We start from the raw sequence: 27,500 nt of genomic DNA, 5'->3' as shown, positions 1-27,500 counted from the left end.
ACATCCACAGTGCCCCGGGGAACCGTGGGTTAACAGACTTGCTCAGGGGCAGAAAGACAGATTTTTTACCTTTTTAGCTCAGGGATTTGATCCAGCAACCGACCCAATGCTCTAACCACTACGTGTGTAATTTACAGTATTCCAGATCTGTGACAATTTGTCACTGACAAGACTTGAAGATGTGTGCAACAAGAGGTCTGCAACAACAATAATTATAATAAATATTCCAGAAGTCGTCCATAAATATCCAAAGTTAGCTTTTGATGGAAAAGTAATTACGAGCTGAAAATATCGTCAACAAATATGACAAAATAACATATATGGGGTTTGATTTGTCACGGTATATTCATAAAGCACAATTTATTTGTCTATATCAATATTGATTGCGTATTTGTGAGTTTAGCCAAACTCCAGCTAAAGCATCATTTGGGTCCGCCTACCTGCTTTTCCAGCAGGAGCTTCACCACGTCCATGAAGAGCGTCGGCTGTGCTCTGGTTGGCTGTTTCGAACAGTGCACGCACGTTTGGCGAGAGCTATAATTGACCAGAAATGACAGTTAACTCAAATTTTAGGACATTCTCAAGGAAAACTCGACGAGAGACGGAACAGGTCATTTATATGCTGGTGAGTTAACGCGAGACATAATTGTTTCCGTGGTGTGAACGAATCTGTCCTTTCCTCTCTCCAGCCCACGAGAAAGCAACAAGTGCCCCGTGGCTGATCACTCTCCCGAGTGGAAGACTAACGTATTTCATGTCGTTTCTAAATTCGTAAACCTTATTATACTCTGCACAGTAGACTAGATTTGGTCTCATGGTTTTTAATGAAATGCGTGTAATTTGGTAGCCTGCTTGGATGACTGAACTGTTTTACATTTAATATACACTTTGGCCGAGATCTCTGAAGATCCGTGGGAAAGCGCATACCCTATGGACGCTCTAGTCTAGAGTGCCTGGTTAAATTGCGTTTACAGGCATTTTTAAACTCTGTCCATGGTTAAAGTAGTATGATCATATATTAAAGTGTTGAATTACTTTGGCATTGAATTATGTTATATTCAAATTTCCCCATGGTGGACATAGTGTGTTACTACATTATAAGACTAATGTTTTCACGACATGAATTACAGGAAATACCCATCCTTTTTACCTCAGATTGGTGATGTTGGTATTAAAGTTTATAGTCATCTGTTTATGATGACTATAACTGTGCACACAGTTTATAGGCCTTCAGATTGGCCCAGCGATCTAAGGCACTGCATCTCAGTGCTAGAGGTGTCACAACAGACCCTGGTTCGATTCCAGGCTGTATCACAACTGGCCGTGATTGGGAGTCCCTTAGGGCGTGGACAATTGGCACAGCGTCGACCGTGTTAGGGTTTGGCTGGGGTAGGCCATCATTGTAAATAAGAATTTGTTCTTAACTGACTTGCCTAGTTAAATAAAAATATAGAAGTTACATTTTTTTTTAAATATAGAAGTCACAAAATCTATTACTTAAAACAGATCATTATCTTTGGTTTAGTACCGGTGTTTGTCATAAACGCCAGTCCGTAGCGGGACTTGGAACGTAGTTGTCATTTTCAGGCCATGGTGGCTTGAAAATAAATTGCACGCTCCTACCATAAAAGTCTCTGGCCTCAAATGAATGAATGGATTTGAGGGTTAAACTATCACACCTATCACTATTTAGAAACTGATGTGAGGTGGTGATTCATTGACATTATCCTGTAAAAAACGAGGTCAAATCATGAAGTCAGTGAACTTCAGGTCGGAAAGTCGGAGCTCTATAAAGATGCCTGAGTTTCCGAGTTGGATGACCGTTCAAAAACTATTTGCCCCAGTTGGATCTCGTTTTTTTCTCAGAATTCCCAGATGTTTCGAACGCTCGGAAGTTGTAGATTTCCGAGTTCCCAGTTGTTTCGAATATGGCATTAGTCTCAGCGGAGGGAGGGAGAGAACAGCAGAGGGGTCCGCCTCACACAGTCCCTGCTCTCTCCTTCCTCCAGTGAGACTGATCAGAGAGCGGGGACAGGCTTCCACCTGATGGCAAAACTCTAGTTGCATAATGGGTGAGCCATTATGCCTTTATCGTTAGCTTTTCTACAGCAATGTTTGATCAACTAGGAATGCCTTGAAGATCACGATCCACTTGTTGGTGACCCCTGTTTTTTATGAATATAAATGGTACTTTTGACATAAAGTAGAATTATCAGGTAAAAACTACCGAATGAGCCCGAAACCGTGCTATGATTGATTGATTTAGTGAAAGCATGAAAATATGTTTGTCCTGGCTACATTCATGACCCTGAAGAAGGCACAGTGATGCCGAAACGTTGTTTTATCCAATATATTACTGGGAGCTTGTATATAGTGTGTGTGACTCTTTTTATTAATGTTTATGTCCTGGCTACATTGACAGTTGAGCCGGCATGAGATATGGGTCGGAAAATGTACCTCAGTGCAGGAATGGGATATGCCACTGTACTCCAAATTTTACCTTAATCCACACTGCTCCATCGATAAGATTAAAATACTACTTGTGTTCCTCTAAAACTTCCCATTTTGTGCTCATGCTAGCTACCAGTAGCCACAGCAGCCATATGGAATGGCACATGATGTTGAACAACAAAGGATCTGATTGGCTGACACTGCCATTTCAAAATGGCTGCTGTGTCTACTGGTAGCTAGCATGAGGACGAAAAGGGCAGTTTTCAGCTGTATTTCTATCTGCTCGATGTATCATTGTGTTCGTCAGCATGCCTCAGTTTGATGTATCATTGTGTTCGTCAGCATGCTTCAGTTCTGCTAACCGAACGAGTGTGCTCGCATACTTCCTTAATAAAAGACCTTCGCTTGAAAAACAAGAAACAAGTGGCAATAGTACTTTGTCCATTTTGAGACACGGTAACCAGTATACACTTCCTCAAAATAGTAAGAATTATTCTAAGTCAAGAAATCAGTCATTAATTTTTATGATTTTGCTGAAGATTTTACATATAATTAAGATTTTTGAAGTATTTTTCAATGGAAAAAATTTGCATGAAAACGAGTCTCTCGTTGAATGACAAAAAAGTACTTTATTGAAGAATCCCTACTGGTAACCAATCGCAGACGAAGGGATTTAGACTTCGGCTCTGACCTTTGGCTTGCCTCGCCTCCAGAAAAAATCTGTGCCCGAACTGCCGGGGGAAAAAAAACTCACCGAAGTCCAAAAAGTCATAAATCCCCCACAAAATGTCATCATATGTACGAACTCTACCGAACTGTTTCGGCTGGGAAGCATGTGGACGCCTTTAGGAAGTAGAGACACTGTTACGCCCTCTTGATAAGAGTGATGGTGGTGTTGGTCCTATGTGCACGCCGAGGAACTGAAAACTTGTGACCCTCTCTACTGCAGTCCTATTGATGTGGATCGGGGCATGTTCCCTCCTTTGCCTCCTGAAGTCCACAATCAACTCTTTTGTTTTGCTCACATTGAGGGAGAGGTTATCATGACGCCACAATGCCAGTTCACTTACCTCCTCCCTATTGGCTGACTCGTTGTTGTTGGTTATCAGGCCTATAACCGTGGTATCGTCAGCAAACTTGATGACGTTGGTGTTGTGCAACCATGCAGTTGTGGGTGAAGAGGGAGTACAGTAGAGGACTGAGGACACTCCCCTGGGGGGCCCCTGTGTGAAGAGTCAGGGTGGTGGTGTTGCCAATCCTCACAGCCTGTGGTCTACCCGGCAGGAAGTCTAGGATCCAGTTGCAGAGGGTATCTTCTGGCAACCATCCACCCATCATGTCTGGAAAGGAGATGCACTTGATTTTATGGCTTACTTTTAGCCTACATAATGTTAGGCAATACAAGAAAACATATGGCTCTGGCTATGTAGCCTACCGTTACAACTTGAGATGGATAAAACATGTTTGACTACAGCCTGATTTTATGTCCATTTTAAATCTCCCTGTTCCTGGTTCCCTGCTAGAGGAATACCATAATAGCAAGGTTGTGCAGGTGCTTCCCTTTGCTTAAGTGTGTGCTGCTACCTCTGAGGAAGACCATTTCACCAGCAGCAAATGGATCCTAAATACTATACCCATTTTAGAAACTGAAGTAGACCTGCTTGTTTCTTTAACAGACCATTTTCTGCATCTAAATTGAGCTGTAATGTGAAAACAAATCATTTTCATAGGCATTTCTTATATATAGGACTACCACAAAGATATTTTTTTCCCCCTTTTGTGCTGCTTTTGTCAGACAACCCTCTTGTGGTAGCTTGTGTGGCAGAAATAATACAATTTAGGCATAGGGTCATACTTGAGCTCTGGACTAGAGCCAAATGAATGCATGCATGCGTGAGGAGGAGTGTGCCCCAAAACAGCCCTGATTCTGCCCCTCTACCCCCTAAACACCATCTGGCTGATCTCTGGCATTATGCCTCACATTTTGGGGAAGTGGTGTCTCCAGAAGAAGGCCAAACCAAATAAAACCCTGTGCCACAGACAAGAAATTAACAGCTTAATGGGTTAAACCCCCACATGAGCCCATATGTGCTGCTATCTCCCCTGGATGCAATGGAGATCATGAAGACATCTTGGTTTTCCCCTCATTTATTTAGGGTACCGCTGACTAATGGGCAGACTGGGACCAGTGAGAGAGGGGTAGAGGAATGGTTACAGGAGAGGGAGAATGGACTGAGACGAAATAAAATCAATTATTGTTATTGGTCGCGAACACGTTTAGCAGACGTTATTGCAGGTTCAGTGAAATGCTTATGTTTCTAGCTCCTACAGTGAAATAATACCTAAGAATACACACAAATCAATTAAGAAATATCAGCAGGTGCCATGTCAGAGTCCGGAATATATACACAGAATATACCAAATATTAATATCGAGTTGCACCACCCCTTTTGCCCTCAGAAGATCCTCAATTCGTCAGGGCATGGACTCTACAAGGTGTGAAACATTCCACAGGGATGCTGGCCCATGTTAACTTCAATGCTTCCCACAGTTGTGTGAAGTTGGGTGGTGGACCATTCTTGATACACACGGGAGACGGTTGAGCGCGAAAAACCCAGCAGCGTTGCAGTTCTTGACACAAACCGGTGCACCTGGAACCCACTACCATACCCCGTTCAAAGGCACTTAAATATTTTTGCCTTGCCCAATCACCGTGCACTGAGTATACAAAACATTAAGAACACCTGCTCTTTCCATGACAGAGTGACCAGGTCAAAGCTATGCCCCCTTATTGATATCACTTGTTAAATCCACTTCAATCAGTGTAATGAAGGGCAGGAGACGGGTTAAGCAAGGAGTTTAAGCCTTGAGACAAGTGAGATATGAATTGTGCATGTGTGCTATTCAGAGGGTGAATGGGCCAGATAAAAAATGTCTGTCTTTGAACCGAGTATGGTAGCAGGTGCCAGGCGCTCCGGTTTGTGTCAAGAATAGCAACGCTGCTGGATTTTTGACGCTCAACAGTTTCCTGTGTGTATCAAGAATGGTCCACCACACAAAAGACATCCAACCGACTTCACACAACTGTGGGAAGCATTGGAGTCAACAAGGGCCAGCATCCCCATGGGATGCTTTCGACACCTTGTCGAGTTCATGCCCTGACAAATTGAGGCTGTTCTGACGGCAAAGGCGGGTGGGGGGGGGGGGCGCAACTCCATATTAGGACGGCGCTACTAATTAGAGGTCGACCGATTTTATTATTTTTCAACGCCGATACCGATTATTGGATGACCAGAAAAAGCCGATACCGATTAATCGGCCGATTTTTAATTTATTTTATTTTTGTATATTTATTTATTTGTAATAATGACAGTTACAACAATACTGAATGAACACTTTTTTATTTTAACTTAATATAATACATCAATAAAATCAATTTAGCCTCAAATAAATAATGAAACATGTTCAATTTGGTTTAAATAATGCAAAAACAGTGTTGGAGAAGAAAGTAAAAGTGCAATACGTTTAAGTTCCTTGCTCAGAACATGAGAACATATGAAAGCTGGTGGTTCCTTTTTATAACATGAGTCTTCAATATTCCCAGGTAGGAAGTTTTAGGTTGTAGTTATTATAGGACTTTTTCTCTCTATAACATTTGTATTTCATATACCTTTGACTATTGGATGTTCTTATAGGCACTTTTGTATTGCCAGTGTAACAGTATAGCTTCCGTCCCTCTCCTCGCTCCTACCTGGGCTCGAACCAGGAACACATCGAAAACAGCCACCCTCGAAGCATCGCTATCCATTGCTCCACTAATGCCGCGGCCCTTGCAGAGCAAGGGGAACAACTACTTCAAGGTCTCAGAGCGAGTGCCGTCACCGATTGAAACACTATTAGCTCGCACCCCGCTAACTAGCTAGCCATTTCACATCGGTTACACCAGCCTAATCTCCAGAGTTGATAGGCTTGAAGTCATAAACAGCTCAATGCTTGAAGTACAACGAAGAGCTGCTGGCAAACGCACGAAAGTGCTGTTTGAATGAATGCTTACGAGCCTGTTGCTGCCTACCACCGCTCAGTCAGACTGCTCTATCAAATCATAGACTTAATTATAACATAATAACACACAGAAATACGAGCCTTAGGTCATTAAATGGTCAAATCCGAAAACTATCATTTCGAAAACAAAATGTTTATTCTTTCAGTGAAATACGGAACCGTTCTGTATTTTATCTAACATGTGGCATCCCTAAGTCTAAATATTGCTGTTACATTGTACATCCTTCAATGTTATGTCATAATTATGTACAATTCTGGCAAATTAGTTACGGTCTTTGTTAGGAATAAATGGTCTTCACACAGTTCGCAATGAGCCAGGCGGCCCAAACTGCTGCATATACCCTGACTGCTTGCACGGAACGCAAGAGAAGTGGACACAATTTCCCTAGTTAAAAGAAAGTCATGTTAGCAGGCAATATTAACTAAATATGCAGGTTTAAAAAGAAAGGCATTGATGTTTATGGTTAGGTACACATTGTGCAATGACAGAGCTTTTTTCGCGAATGCGCCTGTTAAATCATCACCCGTTTGGAGAAGTAGGCTGTGATTCGATGAGAGGCACCGCATCGATTATATGCAACGCAGGACACGCTAGATAAACTAGTAATATCATCAACCATGTGTAGTTAACTAGTGATTATGTTAAGGTTGATTGTTTTTTATAAGATAAGGTTAATGCTAGCAAGCAACTTACCTTCGCTTCTTGCTGCACTCGCGTAACAGGTAGTCAGCCTGCCACGCAGGCTCCTCGTGGAGTGCAATGTAAGGCAGGTGGTTAGAGCGTTGGACTAGTAACCAGAAGGTTGCAAGATCGAATCCCCGAGCTGCCAAGGTAAAAATCAGTTCTGCCCCTGAACAAGGCAGTATACCCACCGTTCCTAGGCCGTCATTGAAAATAAGAATGTTCTTAACTGACTTGCTTAGTTAAATAAAGGTACATTTTTTTCTTTTTAAATCGTCCACAATCAGTGTCCAAAAACACCGATTGTTTAGAAAACTTGAAATCGGCCCTAATTAATCGTCCATTCCGATTAATCGGCCGACCTCTACTACTAATGTTTGGTATACTCTCTGTGTGTGTGTGTGGACAGTATATGAATAGAAAAGGTGTGTACAGCAGTAGTTATATAGGATGAACCTTGTCTAGAATAGAGTATATACATATGAAGTGGATAAAGTGGTATGTAAACATTATTAAAGTGACCAGTGTTCAATAACTATGTATAGTTGAAGTCGGAAGTTTACATACACTTAGGTTGAAGACATTTAAAACTCGTTTTTCAACCACTCCACAAATTTCTTGTTAACAAACTACACTTTTGGCAAGTCGGTTAGGACATCTACTTTGTGCATGACACAAGTCATTTTTCCAACAATTGTTTACAGACAGATTATTTCACTTATAATTCACTGTATCACAATTCCAGTGGGTCAGAAGTTTACATACACTAAGTTGACTGTGCCTTTAAACAGCTTGGACAATTCCAGAAAATGGTGTCATGGCTTTAGAAGCTTCTGATAGGCTAATTGACATCATTTGATTCAATTGGAGGTGTACCTGTGGATGTATTTCAAGCCCTACCTTCAAACTCAGTGCCTCTTTGCTTGACATCATGGGAAAATCAAAAGAAATCAGCCAAGAGCTCAGAAAAAAATTTGTAGACCTCCACAAGTCTGGTTCATCCTTGGGTGCAACTTCCAAACGCCTGACGGTACCACGTTCATCTGTACAAACAATAGTACGCAAGTAGAAACGCCATGGGACTACGCAGCCGTCATACCGCTCAGGAAGGAGACGCGTTCTGTCTCCTAGAGATAAACGTACTTAGGTGCGAAAAGTGCAAATCAATCCCAGAACAACAGCAAAGGACCTTGTAAAGATGCTGGAGGAAACGGTCACAAAAGTATCTATATCAACATAACCTGAAAGGCCGCTCAGCACGGAAGAAGCCACTGCTCCAAAACCTCCATAAAAAAGCCAGACTACGGTTTGCAACTGCACATGGGGACAAAGATCCTACTTTTTGAATTAGTGTCCTCTGGTCTGCTGAAACAAAAATAGAACTGTTTGCCCATAATAACCATCGTTATGTTTGGAGGAAAAAGGGGGAGGCTTGCAAGCTGAAGAACACCATCCCAACCGTGAAGCACGGGGGTGGCAGCATCCTGTTGTGGGGGTGCTTTGCTGCAGGAGGGACTGGTGCACGTCACAAAATAGATGGCATCATGAAGTAGGAAAATTATGTGGATATATTGAAGCAACATCTCAAGACATCAGTCAGGAAGTTAAAGCTTGGTCACAAATGGGTCTTCCAAATGCACAATGACCCCCAAGCATACTTCCAAAGTGGTGGCAAAATGGCTTAAGGACAACAAAGTCAAGGTGTTGGAGTGGCCATCACAAAGCCCTGACCTCAATCCTATAGAAAATTTGTAGGCAGAACTGAAAAAGCGTGTGCGAGCAAGGAGGCCTACAAACCTGACTGTTACACCAGCTCTGTCAGGAGGAATGGGCCAAAATTCTCCCAACTTATTGTGGGATGCTTGTGGAAGGCTACCCGAAACGTTTGACCTAAGTTGAACAATTTAAAGGCAATGCTACCAAATAGTAATTTAGTGTATGTAAACTTCTGACCCAGTGGGAATGTGATGAAAGAAATAAAAGCTGAAATAAATCATTCTCTCTGCTATTATTCTGACATTTCACATTCTTAAAATAAAGTGGTCATCCTAACTGACCTAAGACAGGGAATTGTTACTAGGATTAAATGTTTGTTCCGCAGCAGTTCTTCTCTTTCTGACAAACATATGGCATGCTAGGCTACTGGTTCTCAAGGTACACCTTCAAAGGATGCATTCACCAAGGGTTTGAATATTTCATAGTATCCCCAGCACAAACGTTTCTCTGTTGGCTTAAATGTCTTCTCCTTTGGCCAGTCTGTCTGGCTAACAGCGAACGTATCCATTGTCTCACTCTCTACCTGCCCAACCCTCATGGCTAATGACCTCATTCAATATTTCAGGTTTTCTGATATAAAAACAAACATGATTTGAGTGTTGTATTTTCATGGAGTCTTCTATTATCAGACTGAGGCCTCATCTTCACTGTCACTTTCCAACCCTGTTGAGGATGGCTCGTTGTCAGGCTCAAAAATCCTCAAATTTGCCCGGATGGCCACCAATTTTTCAATCCTTGTATTGGTCAGCCTGTTGCGTGCTAAAGGGTGTGTTCCCAAAAAAGGACCAGTTGCGCTCTGAGGCGGCTGATGTTTGTGGGATTTGGAGGATGATGGAGGCAACGGGAAAGAGCCTCAGATCCACCAGGTGGCTGATGAGATATGTTGGCACGACTGCCATATTGCATCTCCATCCCAAAGCCCTAGCTTGGAAGTGTTCTTTGCCAGACTGCCAAGAACCTTGCCCTCATCCAGGCCAAGGTGGCGAGACACGGTAGTGATGACACCATAGGCCTTGTTGATCTCTGCACCAGACAGGATGCTCTTGCCAGCATTCTTGGGGTCCAACAGGTACGCTGCGGCGTGTATGGGCTTCAGGCAGAAGTCTTCACACTTTGATGTATTTCAGAACTGCAGTTTCCTCTGCTTGGAGCAACAGTGAAGTGGGCAGGGCAGTATGGATTTATTCTCTTACATCTTCAAGCAGAGTCTGATCATCAGACAGGATGGCATCTAGCAAATGAGTAGATAAAGCATGTCTGGTTGGAGGTGTGTATGCTAGGCGAAGAACATTCAGAAATCTCTTGCAATACACATTGCCTGTGAGCATCAGAGATGAACCAGTTGCATACACAGCTTGAGCAAGACATTAATCTACATTTCTTACTACGTTCCTCCATTGAGTCAAAAAACATGTATGGAAACAGGTGAATTAAGACTCCTCCATTAGCAGGCTCAAGCAAGTTAAAACCCACATGGTAGCAAAAACTAACTAGCAGAAATTAACAAGTTAGAAATTATTTAAACACACTTTGCTGTAGACTACTATTTACTAGTTAACAAAAAATCATTTGTCATATATTCACCCCACCCAGTATTGTAATCAAAACTTACCAGAAAGCATGTAGTCCTTGGCTCAGTCAGTGTGGTAGTGTGGGCTCAATAGCATCTCATTCGTGTGCAAGATCTTGAGAATCAGCTGTCCATGTGATGGAAGAGTGCACTGCATGCAGAGGGTTCCAATTTATTTGAAATTTAGTTAAACTATCCCAAATATGCCACAAGACCTAGTATTGCCCTATGTGTATCCCACAAAAAAGGTACTCTGTTATAAGCTAACTTTTTTGATGAATTTAAGCAAAATTCCCCAAATTCTGGAAATTTACTGGAAAGTTTATGACCCTTTACAACCTTAGTCCTGTGAATATATCCAGTTTAATTCTAGAGGTCTTTGGACTCCTCTACGACATATTATGATGATGATGATGAGTCCAGTTTCAAAACAAAGAACAGGGTGAGAGGAGGATGCTGAAAGGGTGTTTGGAGGTCTTTAATGACAGCAGGTCGTTATGACAACAGGGTCTATGGTAGCTTTTGTTTTTACTGAGGGCTGAGCCTTTCATGTTAAGGTGAAAGGTTTACCCACTCCCCTCCCCTCTATCCCTGGGATTATCATACAGGCAAATAACCCCCCTTACCTGACCTTCTGTGAGGGTCTTTTTCAGGGGCTCGGACGTCTTGCAGCTTATCTGACCACTTTGATAAAGCCGGTTACAAATTAGCTGACACGTCTTAGGCCCATATTTGGTGTTCGCATTGTGTTCCAGTTTCCTTTCAGGATTTTCTTTTTTGAATTTTAAGACAATGGAGAACACAAGTCATACAGTTTGAAAGGTACAACTAGTCTTGTATACCATAAGTTAAAAAAGTCTGTTCCTGTCATAAGAGCATTTCAGCAAGCATACCCTAATACACACAGAACATTTCCTCAACACCCTCTTTAAGCCAAAGCCCTTTTTCTATTCTGTTGACATCATCCAGTCACAGTTTCAGATGAGGTCATTAACGGCCTTGTCCTTACAACTGACCCATTTTTGAATACAGCAGCTTCTGCAGTTGTTGCCATCACTGCAATGATCAGATCACAACCCTCTCCTCGATAATAAGACTCTCTTCCTGATGATGACTTTGTCAGTATGGCCATGGAACCCTATTCATTCTGGAAAATGTATTTAAAGCAAACGTCAACATTTATGACACTGTCAGGTTAGATCAGTGCTCTTGGCGGTCTTCGAGACATTCTTAGGTACATCAGTTGGGACTGTCGGGATATTGTTTTCTGAAGGGATGATGTCATCTGCGTTGGCTTGCAATTCAGTGGCCTAGCCTATGTTAATCAGCGAGCAAACTCTCCAGATGAATGGGCAAGCTGCCAGTCCTGCCTGCCGCAGTTACCAGGCACAATCACCCTATAGGTGGCCTAACTCGATGCCTGCTCCCTTTGACAGCTTTCATTTGGTTGCCTCAATTTCAGACTTAAGTAAATCCAGTCGTTTTTTACTCCCTACCAGAAGTGTCGACTGTCTCCAAAATACTTTTTTTTTTTTTTTTTATGGAAAAAAAAAATTGGGGGGGGGAGAAGACAAACTTCCCAGCTGCCTCGTAAAGTGCATGCTGGGGAGCGGTAATAGACTAATCAAACCAGGATGAAGTGGGATTGGCAGGTGTCTCCTCAGTTCACACCTAAAAGTCGAAGAGGGGCTTTCCTGGCGACCCGTCATCTTCAGGACAACTCTTCTTGAAGGACATGGGTTGAGCCTAAATGCTGTATGCTACACTTAGGCCTAATCCTGCCTGAATGCACCTACTCCCATAATGAATACAAGGTCCATTTCCGATGGAGAGGCACTGAATGAAACCTTCAACTGACAGGCCAATTAAGTTGAGACACAAAGGGCTCAGCAGGAGAAGTTGAATGAATGAGGAGTTGGTAGTCTCTGGGGAGAGTGGAGCAGACCCCGTTTGGCAGGAGAGCAGGGTAAAAATAAAAAGCCTATGGCCCCATGTACTGGCTTACAGCCCCTTTACACTCTTATGTTAGACTAGTGCAGCTGTTCCATGCTATTGGTAAATAAGCTAATCACCCCCCAACGCAATAATTCGCACACACTTTACAATGCACTGTAAAACAAATGAACATGCAACCCCCCCCGAACATTGTGTGGTCTCTTGCTGTGCACTTGAATGCAAATCAAGCACATGATGTACATCGACTGCAGCTCCATTCATGTGCCACGTGCTGTCTGTAGTATTGTGATCGGTGAGGGTGGATCGTCCATGTCTGGAATAGCCCCTGATCCTCTTAAATTATTACTGAGGCAAGATGATGACCTGCATGGGGAACATGTGGCCAGTCTACCCCTGCTCCCTCATCCATCTGTGTGTTTATCTTCAGGACTACAGAGGCTTGGCTAATGTCCCTCTACTTCATTAAACCTTCCCATTCACTCCCTCACAAAGGGAGACCCACCGTTTTCAATTCATTTAAAGGGCCGTCTTGGTAGGAAGCAGGTTGTAATTTTACATCCCGGTTCTATCAGAAACAAAACGTGTGAATCAAAATGAAGTAAAATGTTATGTCACATGCGTCGTAGACTAACAGTGAAATGCTTACTTACGGGTCCTTTTCCAACAATGCAGAGTTAAAGATAAGATAAAAAATCGAATGAATTTACCCAACAATGTACCAATGTATAATGTACAAAACAAGGTTTACATTGTGAAGCAATAACAAGCTCCAATGCATATTCATTCAAACATTCATTTTTGCTGGACCCAAAGGTCATTGTTGGAAGACCGGTTTTGATTGAACAAGGCTGCCAAGAGAGAACGGGCGTTGTTTGAGTGTTTCAGCAACCTCTGGAGAATGTGCGAGGCAGCGCCCCTTGTCAAGTGTCGAGCCTTGCCCTTTCCTCAGAGACACTCGCACATTCATATCAGCCAACCCAGCAGCATAAAACACATTCTGTTTTTAAATGCCTCTTTTCATTTCTCGCTCCCGCCTTCGCATTGACATTTGGTGGTGGTGTGCATGCGCATGCTGCCCTTTTGGTCCCCACAGGGAGGCATTCTCTCAGCTCGCGCATTGGGGCCCCAGATGCTGCACATTCTAGAGACGAGTGCTCCCTTTGTCCTCTGCTGTCAGCCACATACTCCTCCTTTCTACTCAAATTAAAAGTCACCCCCTTCTCTCTTTCTCCCCCACTTTGTTTGTCTACTGTCCACTAGTTTAGGCCTACTGATCTCCTCCAGGAGCAAGTCTTGCCAGGGTTCTAACTATGGCAGCGCTTGTCACCTTTTAGCAAATCAGGACATGTGCACTGGCCTGAGCACCCACATAAGCATTAGACAATGAATACTTTGGTCCAGCCACTATTCTGAGGGCATCCCAGATCAGGGACAGTCACAATGTGTAATTTGAACCCTGGCCCTTGCCCTTGTCTCTTCTGTCATCCCCACACCAAACGTTCCCCTTGCTATCATGTTTTTTTTGTGGGGGTGGGGGGGTTGGGGAAGGAGGATGAGAGGAGGAAGTGGCTGGTTCCCCTGCCCCCTAGCGCTCCATTTCCACTAGCTCATCGCAGGGAGCTCCCAGGGTAGGTGCAGAGTTGGGGGATGATGGATGCGTGGGGGGCCTGGAAGGGGGGTGGTGTGTAACAATGGGTGCTTTGTGAGAGGAGGACTGGCTGTGGCAGGAGTGGGGGGCCTCTGCAGCGCTGAGCTGAGCAGAGCCACTTCATTAGTCAAGGCTCTCCCTCCTCCCTCCATTCTCTCTCTCCTCCCTCTGTCATTCTCTCGCTCGCTGTCGACATAACACACTCTGAAGTCTGGAACCAGCCAGTAGGAGCCTGCGTGGTTTGCGTTGCGCTTTCTGCTTTCCGGTCAGAAGCAGGGTGGAGACGGGTTTTTCCGACTATCTGGGGGTTCTACGCAGCTCTTTTCGTACATGACTACTGTCTTCCTCCTGTCCTAAGGTAATTCTGCTTGTCTGCGCTGCTGTCATCTTGTCCTCTGCCGAGAGCAACGCATCACAGATGAGACATGGATTGATTTCTTTCATGCTGTGTCAGAGTAACTGAATGCACATTTTTGTGCACGTAAGGAGCGGTCTATCAGATGACAACAGCGTATTAAGTAGCTGCAATGTGGTTCTATCATTAGGGTTGCAAAATTTATTGAAAGTAACTGGTATTTTGCAACCCTATCTGTGAAATTGAAATGCGGTCATAGCTCTGGGATCTTAGTTTGTGCTGCCCGCCCCTTGGGTCTATGGTGACATTTGTGTTTGAGTACTGGAGCTCAGCCCAGTAGAGAAGTTTAAATTGGGTGGATTGCTGAGGGAGAAAGGGAGCTGTTTTGGGGTGTGTATATGTTGTGGGGGGGGACTGTGTTTCTTGTTGACTAAACTGTCAGTGTCAGAGGCTAGTATAGTGCAGCTCATTGTCTCTCGCTCTACTTCTCTCGTTCTCACACACACACATCCTTTGGGCCAAGGGGATGGTTCTGGGTCAGGGTAATCCCCTACATCCTGGGAGGAAGGCGGGAGAGCTTTACATTTTGTAAACATTCTGATGTATGTATGTATGTATGTATGTATGTTTAATTCATATATCAGTTTTCTATATATTTTATACTTAATAGCCTCGTGTCTGTTTCAGGATGAAAAGGTGAATCTCCTCTGATTGCAGCGATGGCAGTGCAGGCTGGCATACAGGTAAGAAAATGACTTATTATCATGAACATACAAGGATTTTTGGAATGTTTTTTTTTGTTCAGAAGGGGTAACTCCTTTTCCCTCAAAGGCCCAGTCCAAAGACCTCTTCTCATACCGTGGCCCCTATCCCTGCTGTATTTATATATCTAAAGGATAGGAGTAGCAGTCAGGTGTTAGCAAAATGGCTCGGCTACAATGGCAAAGCAAAATCGTGACGTTCTCATCAGTTTAGGACCCTTCACGCTTTCCTGGTTTAGCTAGTCCAGGGCTGCCCAACCCTCTTCCTGGAGATCTACTGTCCTGTAGGTTTACAGTCCAACCCTAATTAGCATATCTGATTCAGCTAGTTAAGGTCTTGTTGAGCAGCTAATTAGTAGAATCAGGTGTGTTAAAGTAGGGTTGGACTGAACCCACAGGATGGTAGATCTCCAGGAAGAGGGTTGGGCAGCCCTGAGCTAGTCTATTCAGGAGGAGGATTGACACCAATCCATTCGCTTTACTGTTTTTACTGGTCTATTATCTCCAGCAACATAATCTGTTTGCTCTCGAGGCCGTCTGATATCTGAGGAGGCCAATAAACCCTGTGGGCAGGGCCGTAAATTCATATGAGGACACAGAGGTCTGGATCTCGTACATGTTTTTAAATAAAACAAATTAAATAAACTATTTGATTTTTGGGGGGGGAACACACAGTCAGGGTCTCAACTTACTGTTGAGTTAGGATAGTAGAATACACTAGGTGCCATTTTGTGCATAAGCAGTTATGTTATGTTACTCACTTGATAGTCACTCAGTGCCAGTAAAACATGTTTTGATTGGTAAATGAGTTAGTTTAGCCAACTATCTAAACTTGTAGAAATCATGGCTGAATTACTGACACCCTGCGTGTGCCCAGGGGCCCTGACCTCCAGGAGGCCCTCATGTATTTTATTTTATTAGTCACTCTCACTGAGATATTATATTAACATGGCATAAGTTATGGCAGAATGTGTAGTATTGTAGAAAATGTTTTAAATCTACTAAAATATATCCCCACCCTGTGGCAAAATGTGTTCCAGCAAAAACTTGTCTGGAAAAATAAAACAAGTTCTGTAAAACAAACTCATTTGTTTACTTTTTGTCAAAATACTTTTGCTGCAAACAGATCCCTCTGTACGTATTAAATGATCGTTTTAATCACGTTGCTGGGTTAATGTGTAGCGGCTAATTGTATAGCTAATAGGCTATGTGTTTGTAGATGGACTGAGGAGAATGAAGCAACAGCAACCAATGTGATAATGGCTAGGGATATTTTTGCTGTTCTTCAAATAGCACTTTGGAGTTTTTAAATGGTATAGAAATGCAGTAAATGAGCCTCAACTTTCCCCCCCTGTCCAGACCTCACTAAAACTCAGACCTTGGTTACGGCCCTGCCTGTAGGGTTTCTCCTCTCTGGGTCAAAGGTCAACAAGAACCATGGGAAGATTTCACAACTAATAGGAGCATAAAGGACTAGCAGGTGTAACTCTGGCCCTGTTTGAATCCTTCCTTTCTCTCGTCCTTGAAGTTATCACTGATCTGATATAGGGCTGGGAATTGCCAGGGACCTCGCGATACAATATTATCATGATATGTCAGTGCCGATACAATATGAATTGCGATTCGATACTGTGATTTTATTATGCTTTGATTTTCCAAACATATTGCTCACTATATGTCTGCTGCAGAGGGACGAGAGAACCATGACAAAATGAGTGTTGATCAGTCATTGAAATAAAAGTGCTGAAACCATGTTGGCTCACTATTTTAAAAATAAGATGGAGAACAAGATATAGGATGAAAAATACTGGAGTTTTGGAGCAGGCACAGCGAAAATATAAATTATAATATCATCCAAAATATTATTGTGATATGTATTTTTCCCCCATCACTAATCTGATGTGACATTATTAGTGAAAGCAATGTAGTGGAAACAGTTTTTGCACTCAAATCATGTGATTCCGTTAAGGAAGGGTGAAAGGATGCATTTGAGAAGTATTCAAACTCATTGGCTTGGTGTCTGTCTTGTGATCACACCAACATGAGAGGCCTAGTATGTGTACATATATGCGATCCACATCATCCTGAATGGCTATTTGGTGGCTTCATTAAGAACGAGTTAGGAATGTAGATTTTCTGTTTAAAATCCCTTTCCTAACTATGTTCCATTAAGAGGGAGCTTTAAAGTCCAATGTTTAAAACTCTTACAATCTCCCTCCCCTATGTGCCAGATTTACCAGGATTATGCTGTATTTGTTTACACAATTAGTCTACTTGCCTGTACACAGGCTACCCCTACACCCTTATTCTGAAAACTAAACGTATACTTGGGAGGAGTCTAAAGTTTTCACAGTACCCAAAACCATTTAGCAATTTGATTTGGACACAGGAAAGGTGGTAGGTTTTCTACTGCACAAGGACTACCATAAAGGATCAGTTGAATTGATGTCTAACTAGAATAAGCCCACGTGAGGGCTACTAAAGCTTTCATTTCTGTGAAACCTGCATCCAGTCAGGTGATGCCGGAGAGGTCACCACGGGTAATCGCCAATGGTATGGTGGTAATCTCCACATGTTTATGTAACTCAAAACACTCCCCTCCTCGTTGCCTTTTCTCTAATTAGCTGTATTCGGTGCGAGTAAGACGAAAAACAACATATGTTGTGGGGTTGCCTTGCCCAGAACACCAGCCAGGCATCTTATCCTTAAAACACAGTTATGTAAGGGAGAGGGAGTTGGGGAGGAGTTGCGAGAATTTCTTCTAATTTCTGTGTTTTAATTAAATGCACCTCTTTTTGACAACCAGACAGAATTTTAAATACTTTCTACTGAGCAGGGCCATTTACGCTCTCTCTCTTTCTCTCTCACTTTCTCTCTCATACGCTCTTTCTTGCCAGTCTGGGATGTTTTCTGTGACGTCCGATATCTCCAAAAGTGATAACTTGACTCGCCCTCGTTCTCTACCCCCACTGAAGTTTGGGAGTCACTCAAATGGGGTCGTGGAAAACCTCCCAAAGAACAACCGAGACCTTTCTGTGAGACTAAACCCAGGGAAAGTCTCAATCATGATATGCCAATGAAGGTGTGGGAGAGAGACAGCGATGGCGGATATACTGTCAGCTGTGTGTGTGATTGGAGGTTAATCTGATGTGACTGTAGGATACAAGGCTTGTTCCAGCCTCCAGGCATTCTCCTCCCCTCAGCTGATTTCCTTTCCCTCACTGCGAGTGGAATATCACCACAGACATCTAGTAGGCTGTCTCAGAGGACTTGGTTGTCTCGACAACATCCTATTTCTATTCTTCTTCCATTTTAGAGTCGTACAAAATGCTGCTCAATCTCTAAGGCAACCTTTCCTCCGTCTATTTGCACTTCAATCTTATTAGTGTAGCTGGATAGTTTATTTTTTTTTTTGTGGCCAAATGTCGAAATTGTATACTGATGAATATCAACATGTTTGAAAATTGATATGCTTGAATCTTGTTATTCTTGCCCTGACGAAGGCGCGGTCTGTGTGCCAGGGGCTGAGTTCTAGTCGCCTGTGTGAGTGAAGGATTTCGGATTTCTCCCCCCGGCCTATCCCACTGCCAACAGAGTCTAAACCCACTTCCAGTGATCCGTGCAGCTCCTTTAGTCTACGAGCATTTGGATACAATCACTACAGTGCTGGAATCCATTCTGAAAATATGACACCCTTTGCCAGGCTGACACCACTTGTATTATAATGGAAGGCTTGAATGACGGATGAATATAAGCAATATGCTAGGAACATTTAATTGTCAGCCCCCAAAACCTTTTTCTGCCCTCTCTCCCCATTGTAACGGCACCAGCTGGTGGTAGTTTGTCACTCAATGTGTTCACTTTCTTTCTTTCTTTCTTTCTTTCCCCCCCCCCCCTTCACAGGTGTGGTTCAGGGAGAAGTTTGACACGCCCCTGCAGAATGCACGCAGCCCTTTGACGCTGCGCCATGGGCCGGGCTTGGCCGATGTCTTCCAGTATGACCAGTGGCTGGCTGTGCGCCACGAAGCCACACTGGTACCCATGCAGGAGGACCTGGCCATTTGGCTCACCGGGATGCTAGGTAAGACCAGGAGGGTCATGGGGTGAAAATAATTCAAAAAGTGTGTCGTCTTGTTCCTGTGGCATTATTTGTACCCTGAACCTGGCAATGGACGTTTTTGGATGTGCAGCCTAGAATTCTTCCTTTTGTTAATCATTTGGCCTTAAGTGTCTCGCCCTGTCACTCACCCCTCACTCCCAACAATACACACTAACACACTCATGCTAATATTTTCCTCTCTGTCTCTGATACACAGGAGAGGAGGTGAGAGCGGAGAGCTTCATGGCGGAGCTGAACAACGGGGTGAAGCTGTGTCAGCTAATCGGAGCTCTGCAGAGCAGGATCTCTCAGAGCGGGGCCTCGGATATCGGCAAGGTGAGCTGTGGGGAGAGGAATGGCAGGGGGAACAGGATATTAAGGAAAAGTAGGCGAGTGGGGAGATTGGTAAGGATAGGGTAGTTTGAGTTGGTGGTCTGTTTCCCATCTGAAATTAGTTGGTGCGTTTTGGTTCTGAAATTATTTGTTTTTCTGTCCATTTGAAAAAATCTCTTTACCAAGAATGGTCATATGTCAACTGTGATGTAATGCATGTGTGGTTAATTTCTAATACTTTTTTGAATGCCTTTCCCTGCAGTTGTTTCCCATGAAGAAGGTGGCATGTAAGTGCAATGCCTCTCCAGGGTCCTTTTTCGCCCGTGACAACACTGCCAACTTCCTGGGCTGGTGTCGCCACATAGGCGTGGAGGAGACGTACCTGTTTGAATCGGAGGGCCTAGGTACGTGTTTTAGTTTGGTGGGGAGGCTGTACTGACCAGTAGGCACAGCAAGTGCCTACAGCAGCTAATCACAAACGGCCATCGCTCCAGACAGTTTTGAAGTGCATATTTGGGTTATTTTTTCTCAGCAGCCTCTAGTTAGCTTAGCATTCTAGCACGAATGTCCACGGGTGTCAATCAAACCAAAACCCATCCAGTCTTGTGTAATCAGTGTAGCAGAACCATGGTTGTACAGTTGAGGTAGGGTCCAACTCCATTCCATCCCACCACTCTTGTAACATTACTACATTATCCTTGGAGTTAATTAATATGTTACTATATTACCCTAGGAGTTGATTAATACATTACTACGTTGCCCTTGGAGTTGTTTGATACATTACTACATTACCCTTGGAGTTGATTAATGGCTCCTTAGCTTAATTGGTTCAAAGGAACATGGGCTGAGTTGTAAGCCTTTAATGACTGAACGGAGCAGATGCCTCCACTGCAGCCATTGTCTGGCTTTTGTTAAAGCCATCCTCCTTAATGACATAATAGGATCCACCATAGAGAGCAATTAACATGTGTGGACATATGTGGACACCACCTCATTATAAGTAATGGGTTTGTGACACTGCTGCTATACTATACAAGCATGCCATCTCTCTACAGTATGCCTTTTCTCTGTCTCGCAGTTCTGCACAAGGATCCCAGGCAGGTGTGTCTGTGTCTGCTAGAGATCGGCCGCATCGTCTCCAAGTAAGTTTCCCTTGGTTGATAGATGATGTACAGTTCCAGTCAAAAGTTTGGACACGCCTACAGTGATTCCATGTGTATTTGTCATAGTTTTGATGTCTTCGCTATTATTCTACAATGTAGAAAATAGTACAAAATAAAGAAAAACCCTTGAATGAGTAGGTGTCCAAACTTTTGACTTGCACTGTATGTGCTGTAGATGTTGCACTGTGACAAATGTAAGATAAGATCATTCTAGAACATGACCACCACGTTTTTGTTTTGATTTGATTCTGTAGTTATGCAATGTGGTATGTTGCAGCTGTGTTGGGGTAGAAAGATGGACAAGGCAGCAAAAGTGAATATGTGTGGCATCTTTTTTTCCCCCATTCCTAACAGTCCCTTTAAAGCACTGGACTTATCTGTTTTTCTCTAGGTATGGCGTGGAGCCTCCGGTGCTGGTGAAACTGGAGAAGGAGATTGAGCTGGAGGAGACCCTGCTGAAGACTACAGAGCCTGCTCCTGCAGTCAAAACCTTCACTGTGTGCTGCCAGCATGGGGGCCTCTACCAGCCTGGAGTAAGTCATTCCAGGAGTTAAAACTGTGCTATTGTCAAATTTGTACTGACTAAATAGGGACTCGACTCTCCACTTTCCTCTCCTCTCATCTCTCTTGTTGTTCTATTCAAATAGTTAGTTGGTGACCGAGTTCATCAAATCCAAAATGGCGGCAGCGGTGGCTCTAGTTGCCTCGCTGCTCAGGGCTGTATGAGTCCTTATGGTCCTCGTGATGCTCCATCCATCCGGGGTCATGTGACTCTGTAGCCTGTGGCACCAATGCAGCTCAGTCACAACACCAACAAACATCAGAACACTTCCTGTGTCCACAGGCTAAGCTGCATGACACTTAGCCTTTGATTCGTGTGTTTGCCAAAGCGGTCTTCTTAAACTACAGTATTCAGAGGCTGCTACTGAGTGCTGTTCTATAGCCTTTCAAGTCTTTGCAACTTAAAATTGGTTCATTTGAGTTCATCGGTTCATTGCGTTTTCCTGTTAGCAACTCTGCTTTATCCTTAGGCGATGGGTTAATGAAACAGGGTTTCTCAATGTTTTAGAAAATGTCTTTCCCATGTTCTTGCTTCCTTAGCCAGGACTCTATAGGCCCATGTTAATTCTCCCTCTCTGTGTTACAGGAGCAACATCTGATGGACGAGCCTCCGTGTAACTGCTCCCAGAGAGTATCTATTGAATACCTGTCAGAGGGCCGTTACAGACTGGGAGACAAGACCCTCTTCATCCGGGTGAGCAGCATGCACTGTATAGTGACACACTGAACACTCCCAAGCATTGAACACCAGTGTTGGAGTCAATTCCACTGCTAAGTGAGCATTAGACCTGTAGCTAGTGACACACCCTTTCTGTCCTCTGCCAAGAGACCAGGAAACTCTCTACCGTAACCTCATTCATTTCCCGGCCACTAATCCAAAGGTTCAGTCTCGGGGCCTGGCACAAGTTTGGCTGTGTCAGCACCGTAGAAATTAAATTACTACGCTTGATGTAATTCTATGGTCAGTACCTGTCTGGTCCTTTTATACCTAGACCTTCCCATACTATAGACCAGATAGTCTTGTGGACTTGTGACCAACCTACTATGTAGACTAGATGGTCCTGTAGACTTGAGACCAACCTACTATATAGACTAGAGAGTCCTGTAAACTTGAGACCAACCTATTATATAGACTAGATAGTCCTGTAGACTTGAGACAAAGCCACTTTGGAAAAGTCAAGTAAGCTTCGTATCAATGTTGGGTATTTAAGGCTGATAAAATGGTGATACAACTGGAAAGTAAAAAGCCATGCCAAGTATAAAAAGCAGCGGTGTAGGATAAAGCAGCAGATCACACCCTAAGCTCATTAGGGAAGCAGAGTGGATCTTGTTAGTACTGGACCTACAGGAGGGATTATATCATTATTGGCCAAGGAACAGTGTTAACACTTCCATCAAACAGCAGCTGAAAAATAGATGGTAGCTGTAGATAGTAGTTGGCAGCACTGTAGATATTAGTTGGTGGTGGTAGTAGTATGAGTGAGTAGTGAGCGGTTAGTAGTGGTGGTAGGTGGTCAGTAGTGGTGGTATAGTGGTTCCTCCTTTAAAAGCTGCAAGCTAACACCGCGGGACTTAGAGGAGCCTTGTGGTTTAGCACGGTACCCTGCGTCACCACTTCACTGCTCCAGACCACCACAAGGGGGAGTAAGAGCACTGATTATGCTTTTGGGTCCTACTGTTTCTAACTGACAATGAATGAGCGAAATAAACCTAAATAGAAACTGATTATTCTGCACGACTTCAGTATTACTTACTAACACTGTTGTTACACTAAGGTTTTTATTCTTTTATTTTGTTAGGATTATTTTGCTCTTACTGTAGTACTGTAGGCCACTCCCGGCTGGTCACGGTGTACAGCGCCTGAGTGGCGCAACTGTCTAAGACACTGCATTGCTGTACAAGCTTTGTTGCTACAGATGCTGTTTCAATACCCATGCCGGCCTCGACTGGGAGACCCATGAGATGACTGTAGGTTTTTGGTTTCTCTCCCTCTGAAAACAGAAATAAATAATTCTAAATAACAAACTAGCTTTATTTACAAATTAGTAACAATGTCTCATTCCATGTTCAAGAATGGCCTTTTTCACTCTCATTTTACGTTATTTGAAAACAAAATCATCTCCAAAATATTGTTATTTTCAAAACAAGTGATTATTATTACTAATAATGGAATCTTTATGCTTTCATTAATAAAATAATGATAAAAATACTCTTTCAAAATGCCGATGTTTATTTAGTTATGGATCCATAATGAATTACTATGGTAATAAATATCACTGAATTACAGAAATATCCTCCAATCCTCTGTGTGTAATTATTGGCGGAGAGTCATGTCATGTGTTTCAATATACTGTAGACCGGCCGTAGGCGACATGAGTGTTGAGTAATGCGCTGTTAAAAGTGGGGTAGGTCTTATTTAAAGAGCATATTGAAGTTAGAAGCAATAGGATTTGAAGCAATAGCTTATAACTATTTTAGCATCGTTTGGCGCTGCTCTGAGACAAGCATGGGGACTGGTCTTGATAAATCAATGAGTTTTTTATTTTCACTGAATCTCCATTTGAGTATTTGTTAGACTAGAATTAGAAAATTAGGGTGTATAAATGTTATACTCTTAGTGTAACCTTTGTTTAACTAGGCAAGTCAGTTAAAAAAAAAAAAAATATTTACAAGGACAGCCTACTCCTTCCTCCCCGTCGGGGAATTGAACCCACAGGACACTGGATTCTTTAGCTAAATAGCCCAGTACTGTACTCACGACCATCACGTTGTACAGCGCCATATTTTATGTTCCATCCTAACAGAAACCCCAAGGGTTTTTCTTTTCCTTGGAATAGAAACACCATAATATTTAATCAAGTTAATTAAGCAAGTACCAGTCAAAAGTTTGGACACACCTACTCATTCCAGGGTTTTTCTTATTTAAAAAAAAAACTATTTTCTACATTGTAGAATAATAGTGAAGACATCACAACTATGAAATAACACATATGGAATCAGTTAAGAACAAATTGTTATTTACAAGGACAGCCTACTCCTTACTCCCCGTCGGGGAATTGAACCCCGGTCCCGTGTTACCGCATTCTCTAGTACAGCCATTATTGAAGGCTATCAAATGCTTCTCAAAGATGCCCTCTGCTGGTCAAACTAGCATTAATGGTATCAGTGGTTCACACTTAAATAATGTGCCATAGAATTCTGCGGCACCATGCAAGCTGCGTCGCAGTACACTGCAACTTTTAGAGGAGGAACCACTGTAGGTGATGAGTAGTGGTAGTAGGAGTGACTAGTGGTTGTTAGTAGTAGGAGTGAGTGTAGATGTGGTTCTCAAGGAATAGTTAAGTAAAAAATAAACATGTTAACCCTTTAAAGAGACCAACTGCAATGTCTCACATGTATCCTTGTCTCTCCCTCTCTCACTGTGGTAGATGCTGCATGGGAAGCATGTGATGGTGCGTGTGGGGGGTGGCTGGGACACCCTAAGGGGTTTCCTGCTCAAGTATGACCCTGGCCGGGTGCTCCAGTTCACCACTCTGGAGCAGAAGATCCTGGCATACCAGAAGGGTCCGCCGGGCCACGGCTCTGCAGCAGCGGCCCCTCCACCTGACATGGACCCTCTCGCTGCAGTCAACCTCATCCCCTCGTCTTCCTCCTCGTCTTCCTCTGGTTCGGCCTCCAAAGCCACCTGCACCCCTGTCTCGACCCCTACTCTGCCCAGGAAAGCAGCCGTAGCACCCAAAAAGATCCTGCAGATGCCCCTTCCCTCCCCCAAGAAGCCCACCCAGAAGCCCTTGCCCATCCCCAAGAAGGTGGCTGCTGTGTCACCCACCCTGTCTTCGCAGCAGGGCCCAAGCCCTTCACTTCACAGTGGCAAGAGCCAGCAGACGGCACCACTGCTCCATTACTCTTCTGCCCCCAAGCTGAAGCTCAGGCCGTCCCCTCGCGGCGCCCTCTCCCAGCCCCGTAGCCCTGTGTGCCCCGAGCCCTCCTGTAAATGTCCTAAACCCTCCTCCACTCCATCTACCCACACCTCCATCACAGTGCCTCGCCCCGCCACAGCCCCATCGAGGGTCCCCTTCCAGAAAGAGGACCGACCCCCAACCGGCGCCACCCAACGCCGCCTGTCTCAGAGGTGGCCCGCCTCCCCGGCCTCACGCCTTCTTCTGGATGTTGCAAGACGGGTCCGTCCAACCCCCCGGGTGGCTGTGCCAACACCCAGGCCAGCAACGGCCCAACCCACCAGGGCACTAACCCCTACCTCCAGGACTGCCACAACAATCCTGCCCAAATCCACCATCTCGCTCCCCAAGAGCAAAGACAGCACAGCCAAAAGCCAGGCCCAAACCAGGGCCATCCCCAAAGTGGTTGTGCCTCCATGTGGTGCCACCCCTGGGCGGGTACCAGGGGCCCCTAGTGGCTCTTCCACTGTTGGCAAGACCAACCAGAGAACGGTACCAACTGCACAGAGGGCAGGACGGAGGCAAGCGCATACCACCAACACCCCCTCTCTCAAACCAGAGCCCACCAAAACGGCCCCCCAAAAAACCAGCCCCAACATCAAAGCCCTCCCCTCCCAAAAGAACACTGTTCTCACAAAGAAGACCCAACTCAAGAACAAAAGCGAGGAACCTTATTTTGAAATGAATGGTAGAAGGCATCAGAAGACGTGAGACGTAGTTGGGGGACGTAGTAACGTGACGGGGAGGGACTGTACTGTCTTACTGAACATTAATGCTTCCATCATGGTATTTGTCTGAAAAAGTCCCCAACCAGGATTCAGCAGAACACCATTGTCCACACAAATATATACCCAACCGGATATAGATGCAGCAACTATCAAGACACAAGCTAGTGTGTAACTTTCAAAACGCCATTTGCACCGCTACCATTTTTACGTTTATGTTTCTCAGTTGGTTAGATTTTTTTTATGTTAGTTTGTCTCCTTTTATTGTCCTGTTGTCAAAAGCTCATGCTTCAACAGCATTTTACAAGAAGTCAATTTTTATACTGTCTTTGAATGGGTTGAGAAGTGAATGATACTGATTTTATCTGAGGTCAGCTCAATTCAGCCTTAAGCCTAACACAGAAACACTCAATGGAAGTGTTGTAAACCAACATCCCATCAACAGCCTTTTGTTTCTTATCCTTTTTCCATCATTTGAGTTTTTTTTAAAGCTTTCTAACATCTATTCGTATGTCTTGAGGTTCCCTAGAGAGGGCTCTATCTTTGTCCATCTGATCTGATACCGATTTTTTTTCTCTGCATATAAAAGTTTGACTTTTTAAACATTGACATTTTCTTTTCAGAAAGTGTCATTTCTGTGCAAAGCAGAGCTAAGGCAGCACACTTTGAACATTTGCTTTTTGAGTTTTTAATATTCATTACAAGCAGGTTACTGTTACCAAAGTTTCACGTTTGACAGGAAATATAACTGGACTGAATGTTTGTCCTCTGTGTGGATAAGCTTTTCATTGATGGAGGTATGATTGAATATAGACGTTTGTTTCTCTTTGTCACAGACTGGATGATGATGATGGGGTGTTTTCCATTTTAGAGGTCAAATTAAGCACTGTTGGAATGTTTCTCGTGTGCCTTTAGAAATGACTGTTGTTGCTGAGTGGCTTTAGAATGTACTAGAAACTAGGGCTTTAATATTTGTTTTTACAAATGAGAATTGCACAAAGTACAAGCACTCGGACTGAGTTTATTTTTTTTTTTTTATTATTACATGGTCAAATCTCAAATGAATTACTACTGATAATAATATGCCTGTAACACATCCTTTGAACACGTAGTAGGCGATTGCAACTAAGGGACAAGCGAAGCCCTTAATCATTTTACAGAGGGGGAAGTTATCGTGAGGTAGATTTTAATTTGTTTATCTTTTTATTGATCATATTTTTACTTTTCTATGTGGGCTTCAATGTCTAAGTTACTTTATCTGTTTTCTTGGTCGGCACTTTATTAAAACCTCTTGGTGTGTTTGTCAATTTGAATGTTGATTCTGTTGATTTGTGTTGTCTGATCTACCTTTGTTACATTGTACAATAAAAGGCCAAATGTTGCCAGACTTCCTGCAAAA

The 27,500-nt window shown here is 43.5% G+C and overlaps 1 protein-coding gene across 2 annotated transcripts; it reads left to right on the top strand.

The window, feature by feature from the left end:
- Positions 1 to 460: 460 nt before the first annotated feature.
- Positions 461 to 27,500, top strand: LOC106576413 (GAS2-like protein 3). 2 transcript variants are annotated; one of them, XM_014153570.2, is made up of 9 exons: positions 461 to 625; positions 15,188 to 15,243; positions 19,165 to 19,342; positions 19,578 to 19,696; positions 19,956 to 20,097; positions 20,772 to 20,835; positions 21,248 to 21,389; positions 22,004 to 22,111; positions 24,846 to 27,500. In XM_014153570.2, the coding sequence occupies exons 2-9, from the start codon at positions 15,220 to 15,222 to the stop codon at positions 26,085 to 26,087; spliced, it is 2,019 nt and encodes a 672-aa protein (XP_014009045.2). In that variant the 5' UTR covers positions 461 to 625; positions 15,188 to 15,219; the 3' UTR covers positions 26,088 to 27,500. The 2 variants fall into 2 exon arrangements, with proteins under 2 accessions (XP_014009045.2, XP_014009044.2); XM_014153569.2 differs by lacking the exon at positions 461 to 625 and adding an exon at positions 14,224 to 14,503.

This window comes from Salmo salar, chromosome ssa17 (assembly GCF_905237065.1).
Source record: "Salmo salar chromosome ssa17, Ssal_v3.1, whole genome shotgun sequence".
NCBI lineage: Eukaryota > Metazoa > Chordata > Actinopteri > Salmoniformes > Salmonidae > Salmo > Salmo salar.
The sequence above is the reverse complement of the archived record's forward strand: the minus strand, read 5'-3'. Positions and strand labels throughout refer to the sequence as shown.